This window comes from Uranotaenia lowii, chromosome 2, assembly GCF_029784155.1.
Source record: "Uranotaenia lowii strain MFRU-FL chromosome 2, ASM2978415v1, whole genome shotgun sequence".
NCBI lineage: Eukaryota > Metazoa > Arthropoda > Insecta > Diptera > Culicidae > Uranotaenia > Uranotaenia lowii.
In genome coordinates, this window is record NC_073692.1 from 259,673,017 (window position 1) to 259,684,042 (window position 11,026).

Genomic DNA, 11,026 nt, shown 5'->3' on the forward strand with positions numbered 1-11,026 from the left:
GGAATGATGTAAATTCCGCGATGAAAACCGTGGAAATCGGAATTAAAACACTTCTAGGAGGTTTCAAACAACAAGACCAGTTGGATTTTCATCTTATTCCCAAATAGCCTCATGTTGTGCTGATGGCCGACCAAAAAAAAAAAAAATATTTCAATATCAACTGAACCGAACATTACTGTCGGTTAAACTATTTTATTACAGATTTGTTCGATATGCTGATAATCTAACTACAAATTCAATTACAATTAAGATATTTTTTTTTTAAATCAGGACAATTTTATATTTTTGACCTTTTTTTTCAAAGAAAAAAGCATATCAGAAAAATTTTAAAAATTAGGACGATCTTTCGAAAATTTCTTTTAATCTGAATCTGAATAACATGAACAAAAGAAAATAATTTTGAATTAATTTTTTTTGTAAAATATTCCAGCGTTTATATAAAAGAGCCAGTATGAAATTGCCTTTCTGGTGATTTTTTTTTAATTTATTATTTGAAATTCTGTGTTTTCCAATCTTCTTTTCAAAATTGATCTGGTGCGACTAGAATCATTTTGAATCAATGAACCGGTTGGAAAGTATAGTTTTTCATAACTTTTTTAAATTTATTGTGGTCATGATCTCAAAAAATTTAAAAATATATATATTTTTGAGCGTAACGTAGGTATAGTTTCTAACTTGAGCATTCCTTAGCCGATATATTGTCTTTTTTCTTATCCATGTTGTTTCGGTTTTTTTTTCACTTCGTATAATGGAAAACTGAAGTGTTGTACTGAGCTGAATATTGCCTGAAAATCATATTTGAGTTACATTACGAGGTTTCTGAAATTGCAAAATTAGTAGAAATCGGTTGAAAAACAAGAGAGATAAAGCGGTTTTAGTCGGGAGTGCCAAATTTACACTTCAGGAACTCTAACAACTAAAAATTTCTGGGACCGTTTTGGGTGTATTTATGTAGGGGAGAGTAAGGATACTTGATCTCTAGGGATACTTGATTCCTCATAAATATTTCGAAACTGGAATGGCTTACATTAGTCAAAAGTTCTAGAAAAATGTTCCGGATAGAACCAAACAACACGCCTGTTATCACAAAAAAATTAAGTTATTGCACTTTGTTTAAAAAATCTGACAAAATGTGACTTGAAGATGTTTTTTTAATCACTTTAAAATGTTTCCCACACGAAAAATTACATTAAACATATTTATTCCAATATGTCAATCGTTAGAGAATAATATGATCTTTAGCCATAGCCATATTTTCAAAGCAATAGTAAACACGCAATTTTCTTTCAAGAAAAAGTTTTCCAAAATGTATGTTATGAGTACACTTGATCTCTCGAATCCAAAAGATATATTTTTCTTCTTAATGGATGTTTAGTCTTGCTAAGCAAGAAATTATTAATAATAATCCAATGAATATTATTTATCCAATAATTTCCCGATAAAAAGGATTGAGTCCTAATTATATAAAAAATAGAAATTTGCGCCATTAAGTATGCAATGAAAAATGGGTAGGAGACAAACTTTCATAATTCTTTTGTCTTAAACTTATAAACTGTGAAATAAAAACTAATAAGGCAAAAAGGTCAATTAAACTTTTATCTTTAGATTTTGCATGATTTTTGCAAAAGTTTAGGTCAACCTGATTAAAGGTCAAGTCTCCTTTAACTTTCAAAATATCACATTAATTTTAGTCCCACGAAAACGCCTTTAGTTCATTTACGGGTTCATACATCGATCCCACTTTTTCAGCATATACACTTGAAGTTACACGCTTTCAGAAAATACAAAAGACGGCGATGTGCAGTTTATTTTCAAAAAGATATGATGAAAATAAGAAAAATGGATCAAGTATCCCTGTTCTCCCCTAAAGTTCAGAAAAAAAAATTAGAAAAAAGTGCATGTCCGTTTGGCGAACATCTTTATTAGGATTGTGATTGTGATTGCTCAGAGTCCTGGAGTTCCATAGTCTTGCATCTGTAGTACTGGTGAACACGAGAACATGCAACTCCTGATTGCATAGATCCAGACATCGGCCTTCTGTCTTCCATCTCTTGGCAAAAGCTATCCAATTACTCCAGCTGTAATTCATTGCACTTAATTGATTGCCAGCCAAGAAAATTAAATTCTTGGCCAGGAACCATACGGCGATTATGAGTTTTTAATTAAAAACCCAAACTGGTTCCATTCCTATTCGCAGTTTTACCGATCCCGAGTGGATAATTTAAATGACCGGTAAATTGTTTCCTTCTCTCGTTTTCTCACACGACACGACGAATGCAACCGCAACACGGGGCCTGACTTCCGTTTTGATGAAATGAAAAGTGCCATCGCCATCACCACGCATAATGTCTCCGATGGGATTTGCGGTCCACCGACAGGCCCGTCATCTGCAGAACGTCATCGACGACAGCTCGCTCTACGACGACGAGTGGGACATCAGAAGTGGCGAGTTGCCTCCATCCTCAATCGTCCGACCGGTTCCGATCTGGCTGTGCGTATTCCTGGTCGTCAGCTACATCATTGCGGGGGCGTTCATGTTCTCGAAATGGGAAGAGTGGTCCTTCCTCGATTCTGCCTACTTCTGCTTCATTACGCTAACCACTATCGGTAAGTACATTTATTACGCTCGCGCCAAACACACATTCTAGCTTCATGATGAGCCGCATCTCCATATCACCCACACCCACACCACCCACTTTTGCATTGATACACCGGGGAAATTTGCTCGAAATTGGATTTCATCCAAAGTGAGCTCCGTAGACGGCGCATCCAAACTTGGAATGTAGCCGCTGGGTGAACTAAGAGCATCGTGCTGAAGATTGATTCATGTGCACATAATCTTCAGAACATTGATTCGGGGATTCCAGCGGCATCATCGGGCTGATTGCATCATTTGTGGGGAACCAGGCGTGTTCGAATTTGGATGTTATTTGAAAGGCGCGTGACAATGGCGAAAATCTAACGCAACGAACGTCTCACCGCATATCATTAGACCACCAAATAGATATTCCTTGGTATATTGAGCCATATTGTCACACTCTTTTGACTGTTGCTGCTGTTGAAAACATCGTAAACAATTGCCGGTGTCAAAATTCTCAAAACTTATCAAAAAAGTAAGGTGGCTTTTTTAATTGGATGTAGAGGAAATAAGTGCAAGATGGCACATTTTCGCTCATTGAACTTTCAAAATTTCAATACACATTTTGTAAAACAGTGAACGCTTACATACCAATCATTGAATTCGGATACGTAGAACAACCGTTACAAGTTTCCCTATGAAATTGTCGAGGCTGGGTTATTCGGTCGAAAGTCATGAGGCCGAAAGCAATTCGGCCGAAGGTCATTCGGTCGAATGGGTTATCTGGCCGAATAGGCCACTAGGCCGAATGGGTTATTTGGCCGACGGTTATCCAGCCGAAGTTGTTTGGCCGAAAAAATGCAAGGCCGAAAGGATGTTTGGCCGAATCGTCGTATGGCCGAATGATCATTTGGCCGAATGTATGCCAAGTCGATAAGACATATTAACGCTTGTTTGCATGTTGGGGCGAATGGCAGTTAGACCGAATGGTCGTTAGGTTGAATGGTCAATCTGAATGATCGTAATAAATGGTTGCTAGGTCAATAATTTTTTTTTACACTTGTCTGCATGCTAGGCCGAATGGCTGTTAGGCTGAATGGCCACAGCCCCAATGATCATTAGGCCGAATGGATGATAGGCCGGATGGTCGCAAAGCGAAATGGTCGAATCCGGCCTTGCATTAATTGGGCCTTGGTGGCCCAAGGTGGCCTATCGTCTTTAGGCTGTACGACCATTCGGCCTAAATACCGATCGGCCTAACTACCAATCGGTCTAACATGCAATAAAAGCGGTAATATGTCTTAAAGGCCTAGCATAAATTCGGCCCAACTACCATTCAGCCTAACAACCATTCGGCCTAATGACCATTCGGCCTAATGACCATTCGGCCTAACGACCATTCGGCCTAGTGACCATTCGGCCAAATGATCATTCGGCCTATCGTCCATTCGGCCAAATAATATTTGGCCAAATAACCGTCGGACTCATGTCCCATTCGGCCTATTGTACTATTCTCCGGCCGAACATCCGTCGGCCTTTTAACTCATTCGGCCTAACGACCTTCGGCCTAACATCTTTCGGTCGAATGTCCGGGCCCTAAAATTGTCCCTTAATAAATGCCATCAATCGTGTTTCATAGCCTGTTCAAATTTAAAAAGTTTTAGCTCGATGCTGATACAAAAATATTGTTATAGGAATGAAGTTAAAGGTCGAAAACGTGTAAAATAGATGTAATATTCAATGAAGTTTCCGGTTCAATCTACTCACTTATAAAAAATCCTTCCAACAAGTTTTGGTTACAAAACATTCAAGCAAATTTATCACAAAAACACTGCAATATCAAAATGTCGTGAAAATAGGAAGGACATCAAAACAAGATTTTACAGCGCTTCATCGCCAAGCCAAACCTGTGGTAACTTTTCACAGTTGTTGCATCTCATCTGTTTTTCTATTCACCCACCAAGTAGCAAAAAAAAATGTAACACAAAACCGTTTATACTTTTTTCCCGTTTATTTTTCCTTCCCTTTTTTCTCCATCCAGGATTTGGCGATTTTGTCCCGGCACAGGGCGTGAAAAACGATTCGGAAATTTCCATCGCATTGTGCTCGCTGTATTTGCTGTTCGGAATCGCGCTACTGGCAATGAGCTTCAATCTGGTGCAGGAAGAAGTCATCTCCAACGTAAAAAGCGTCGCCCGGAGGCTGGGCATTCTCAAGGAAGAAGAAATGGACGATTGAAAAGTTTATCGGGGCAAGAAGAATGGAAAAGAAATGCTTCTTTTGTAGTGTTTGCAAAGGCGTGTGAATGAGTTTTATTTATGTCAACTTTTCCGAACATCCTTAACATTCATGGAGCGACGTTCGGTTCTGAGCTGGCCGGAAGTTCCACGCTGCCGGAAAAGAAAACATGAGCTGCAGCTTAAAGAAAGAGAATCTTACTTCCAGAGGTTTTTTTTTAGTCAAAAGTCATATTGTTGAGTAGCTACTAAGAATCAGGGTGAAGTATTATTCGCGTGGTCAAGTTCATTCAGTAAGAAGAAATGAGACCTCGTTCCAGAGGTTTAACACGCCTTGCTCTCATTCATGTGGCAATATGAACTCTGTGCTTCAAGAATTCTTGAAATGTTAATTGAAGCAGTCGTTAACATTAAAAACCCGATTTAATACACTTAACAGTGGATTGGAGCCTTTCTAACAGAGTTTAAATTATATTTGGAAATATATAAAATAATATAGAATATACATGATAGATTCCTTCCCTCTGAATCATATAAGTATAATTTCAGATATTCAAACACGAAAAATTCCAATCTCAATATAAAAAAATGATGCCTGATACGTTTTTTTGGGGAAAAGCGAACTGGTATGTAAGGAGCTCATTTTATGTATGGAAAGAATGGTATTTAAACAGTAGAATTTCCAAGATTTATAACACGCTGAAATGGTGCCGTGGTAGCAACCAGAACTTTCACGTTGCTGGTCACGGTTCGAATCTTACTGTTTTTTTATGCTTTTTTTTACTGAATAAGTAAAACCAACTACAATATTGATGGATAGCCGTGACGCGTGCCCTAGCATGATACCTTTTTTAGAGCTCAACCATGCATAGAGGAAAAATTCCCACAAAAGGAGGGGAAAGTAATATGACTATTAAATGATTAATCTCATTCTGGAAACTAAATCTGAAATCTTATTCTGATTCTAAAGTTTGAATTTTGAGTTACAACACTTAGTCTAATATTTGAATATAAGTTCCAATTTCAAATTCCAGGTTGATCTTTAATCCAAATTCTTAATCAGAATTCTAAATCTGAATTCTCAATCTGAATTCTGAATTTGAACTCTGAATTTGAATTCTAAATCTGTATTCTGAATCTGAATTCTGAATCTGAATTCTGAATCTGAATTCTGAATCTGAATTCTGAATCTGAGTTCTGAATCTGAATTCTGAATCTGAATTCTAAATCTGAATTCTGAATCTGAATTCTGAATCTGAATTCTGAATCTGAATTCTGAATCTGAACTCTGAATCTGAATTCTGAATCTGAATTCTGAATCTGAATTCTGAATCTGAATTCTGAATCTGAATTCTGAATCTGAATTCTGAATCTGAATTCTGAATCTGAATTCTGAATCTGAATTCTGAATCTAAATTCTGAATCTGAATTCTGAATCTGAATTCTGAATCTGAATTCTGAATCTGAATTCTGAATCTGAATTCTGAATCTGAATTCTGAATCTGAATTCTGAATCTGAATTCTGAATCTGAATTCTGAATCTGAATTCTGAATCTGAATTCTGAATCTGAATTCTGAATCTGAATTCTGAATCTGAATTCTGAATCTGAATTCTGAATCTGAATTCTGAATCTGAATTCTGAATCTGAATTCTGAATCGGAATTCTGAATCTGAATTCTGAATCTGAATTCTGAATCTGAATTCTGGATCTGAATTCTGAATCTGAATTCTGAATCTGAATTCTGAATTTGAATTCTGAATCTGAATTCTGAATCTGAATTCTGAATCTGAATTCTGAATCTGAATTCTGAATCTGAATTCTGAATCTGAATTCTGAATCTGAATTCTGAATTCTGAATCTGAATTCTGAATCTGAATTCTGAATTCTGAATCTGAATTCTGAATTCTGAATTCTGAATTCTGAATCTGAATTCTGAATCTGAATTCTGAATCTGAATTCTGAATCTGAATTCTGAATCTGAATTCTGAATCTGAATTCTTAATCTTGTAAATCTCATTTTGATTGTTTTGCATCACGCGGTTTTCAACATTGAAATTTCTTTCATCCAAAATTTTTTTTATGATTTCGGATTTTACAACTTTTAATAGTATGGTTTTACCCCTAAAAGTATGCAGCAAACTTAATTTCAGAAAAATTGTGAATAAAAGTTTTCACAAAACAAAGTCGTGTTTTCATGCGTAATGATTTTTAAGTCATCGCAAATTTATCAAAAACTGTGAAAATTGGTATTCTTGGAGAAACAATTCCAGAATTGAAAATTGATAAAGTGAGGAGAAATTTTACGGATGATGAAAAGAGCGAAAGAACATTTTTGCAAGGAAAATTTATTAACGTACACCATACTTTACCTCGCAACATCCAGCTTCATCAATTTTTAATTCTGATATTCTTTCTCCATGAATCTAAATTTTTCACCGATATGCCGAAAATAAATTTACAAAAATTCTGAATCTGAATTCTGAATCTGAATTCTGAATCTGAATTCTGATTCTGAATTCTGAATCTGAAATCTGAATCTGAATTCTGAATCTGAATTCTGAATCTGAATTCTGAATTTGAATTCTGAATCTGAATTCTGAATCTGAATTCTGAATCTGAATTCTGAATCTGAATTCTGAATCTGAATTCTGAATCTGAATTCTGAATCTGAATTCTGAATCTGAATTCTGAATCTGAATTCTGAATCTGAATTCTGAATCTGAATTCTGAATTCTGAATCTGAATTCTGAATCTGAATTCTGAATCTGAATTCTGAATCTGAATTCTGAATCTGAATTCTGAATCTGAATTCTGAATCTGAATTCAGAATCTGAATTCTGAATCTGAATTCTGAATCTAAATTCTGAATCTGAATATGAGTTCTGAATCTGAATTTTGAATTCTGAATTTTGAATCCTGAATTCTGATTCCTAAACCTGTATCCTGAATTTGAAAACTGAATCTGAATTCTGCATCTGAAATTGAATCTAAATTATGTATGAGTATGTAGAAATGAAAAAAAAAACATAAATTCATTCTTCAACACGGGTAAAAAAAAACGAGGGTCATAAGATCTTCATATAAATTCCCCCCCAACGCAGTTTCCTGTACGGCTCTGCATTTTGTTGACACCCGGCATGGCTTTAGACACTATAATTTCATAAATGAAATTATAATGTCTATAGGCATGGCGGACTCTGAAGGAAACGCCCATCCGCCATTTGCTGCATTGAAAAGCAAGAAGTGTAAGATATAAACACTGTTGCCGTATTTGCCCCAGCAGACTGAGAAACTGCCCAGACCACGGTGCGTCTTAGTAATGCCTTTTACTTATTTGAGTTTGAGCCGCTCTCTATCAAGCGTGCCGATGGTTTATTGGATAGCGCTTGAAACTTTGAATCTGAAGGGTTTTGGTTCAAGTCTCGAGTTAATAAATATTATTTTTTTATTTTGATTATCTCCAATTTATAAATGATTGCTGGTGCTGCTGCTTCGAGGCGCCACTAGCAACTTTTTTATATGCCATAATAAGTATGATATGTATTTGGTAAAGAAAACGGTTTCAACTATTTTGTTTTTTTCCCGTTTTTGAAAGGGTTGTGTAGAAAAAAAAAATGCATTCTTTTGAGACTAAAATCATTTTAATTGTGCAGCCCAGTTTCGCAAAAACGTTCTTGACATTTTTAAAATGGCACATACAAATCCACGGACATCAACAGAACTCGTCGAGCTGAGTCGATAGGTACCTATAAAGGTATGTCTAAGACCCATAATTAATGATCTCTCAAATCGACCGATAACCAAACCTTTCTGTTAGAAAGGCAAAAAATGATGCCTGATACGTTTTTTTGGGGAAAAGCGAACTGGTATGTAAGGAGCTCATTTTATGTATGGAAAGAATGGTATTTAAACAGTAGAATTTCCAAGATTTATAACACGCTGAAATGGTGCCGTGGTAGCAACCAGAACTTTCACGTTGCTGGTCACGGTTCGAATCTTACTGTTTTTTTATGCTTTTTTTTTACTGAATAAGTAAAACCAACTACAATATTGATGGATAGCCGTGACGCGTGCCCTAGCATGATACCTTTTTTAGAGCTCAACCATGCATAGAGGAAAAATTCCCACAAAAGGAGGGGAAAGTAATATGACTATTAAATGATTAATCTCATTCTGTAAACTAAATCTGAAATCTTATTCTGATTCTAAAGTTTGAATTTTGAGTTACAACACTTAGTCTAATATTTGAATATAAGTTCCAATTTCAAATTCCAGGTTGATCTTTAATCCAAATTCTTAATCAGAATTCTAAATCTGAATTCTCAATCTGAATTCTGAATCTGAACTCTGAATTTGAATTCTAAATCTGTATTCTGAATCTGAATTCTGAATCTGAATTCTGAATCTGAATTCTGAATCTGAATTCTGAATCTGAATTCTGAATCTGAGTTCTGAATCTGAATTCTGAATCTGAATTCTGAATCTGAATTCTGAATTCTGAATCTGAATTCTGAATCTTAATTCTGAATCTGAATTCTGAATCTGAATTCTGAATCTGAATTCTGAATCTGAATTCTGAATCTGAATTCTGAATCTGAATTCTGAATCTGAATTCTGAATCTAAATTCTGAATCTGAATTCTGAATCTGAATTCTGAATCTGAATTCTGAATCTGAATTCTGAATCTGAATTCTGAATCTGAATTCTGAATCTGAATTCTGAATCTGAATTCTGAATCTGAATTCTGAATCGGAATTCTGAATCTGAATTCTGAATCTGAATTCTGAATATGAATTCTGAATCTGAATTCTGGATCTGAATTCTGAATCTGAATTCTGAATCTGAATTCTGAATCTGAATTCTGAATCTGAATTCTGAATCTGAATTCTGAATCTGAATTCTGAATCTGAATTCTGAATCTGAATTCTGAATCTGAATTCTGAATCTGAATTCTGAATCTGAATTCTGAATCTGAATTCTGAATCTGAATTCTGAATCTGAATTCTGAATCTGAATTCTTAATCTTGTAAATCTCATTTTGATTGTTTTGCATCACACGGTTTTCAACATTGAAATTTCTTTCATCCAAATTTTTTTTTATGATTTCGGATTTTACAACTTTTAATAGTATGGTTTTACCCCTAAAAGTATGCAGCAAACTTAATTTCAGAAAAATTGTGAAAAAAAGTTTTCACAAAACAAAATCGTGTTTTCATGCGTAATGATCTTTAAGTCATCGCAAATTTATCAAAAACTGTGCAAATTGGTATTCTTGGAGAAACAATTCCAGAATTGAAAATTGATAAAGTGAGGAGAAATTTTACGGATGATGAAAAGAGCGAAAGAACATTTTTGCAAGGAAAATTTATTAACGTACACCATACTTTACCTCGCAACATCCAGCTTCATCAATTTTTAATTCTGATATTCTTTCTCCATGAATCTAAATTTTTCACCGATATGCCGAAAATAAATTTACAAAAATTCTGAATCTGAATTCTGAATCTGAATTCTGATTCTGAATTCTGAATCTGAATTCTGAATCTGAATTCTGAATCTGAATTCTGATTCTGAATTCTGAATCTGAATTCTGAATCTGAATTCTGAATCTGAATTCTGAATTCTGAATCTGAATTCTGAATCTGAATCTGAATTCTGAATCTGAATTCTGAATCTGAATTCTGAATCTGAATTCTGAATCTGAATTCTGAATCTGAATTCTGAATCTGAATTCTGAATCTGAATTCTGAATCTGAATTCTGAATCTGAATTCTGAATCTGAATTCTGAATCTGAATTCTGAATCTGAATTCTGAATCTGAATTCTGAATCTGAATTCTGAATCTGAATTCTGAATCTGAATTCTGAATCTGAATTCTGAATCTGAATTCTGAATCTGAATTCTGAATCTGAATTCTGAATCTGAATTCTGAATCTGAATTCTGAATCTGAATTCTGAATCTGAATTCTGAATCTGAATTCTGAATCTGAATTCTGAATCGGAATTCTGAATCTGAATTCTGAATCTGAATTCTGAATCTGAATTCTGGATCTGAATTCTGAATCTGAATTCTGAATTTGAATTCTGAATCTGAATTCTGAATCTGAATTCTGAATCTGAATTCTGAATCTGAATTCTGAATCTGAATTCTGAATCTGAATTCTGAATCTGAATTCTGAATCTGAATTCTGAATCTGAATTCTGAATCT

The 11,026-nt window shown here is 34.9% G+C and overlaps 1 protein-coding gene across 1 annotated transcript in view; it reads left to right on the top strand.

The window, feature by feature from the left end:
- Nucleotides 1-4,863, top strand: part of LOC129741892 (uncharacterized) — a 382,622-nt gene extending 377,759 nt beyond the window's left edge. The window contains exons 11-12 of the mRNA XM_055733708.1: nt 2,323-2,607; nt 4,620-4,863. Of these exons, the coding sequence (XP_055589683.1) occupies nt 2,323-2,607; nt 4,620-4,816 (482 nt within the window). The 3' untranslated portion in view covers nt 4,817-4,863. The remainder of the gene's footprint in view (nt 1-2,322; nt 2,608-4,619) is intronic.
- The last annotated feature ends 6,163 nt before the right edge of the window (nt 4,864-11,026 follow it).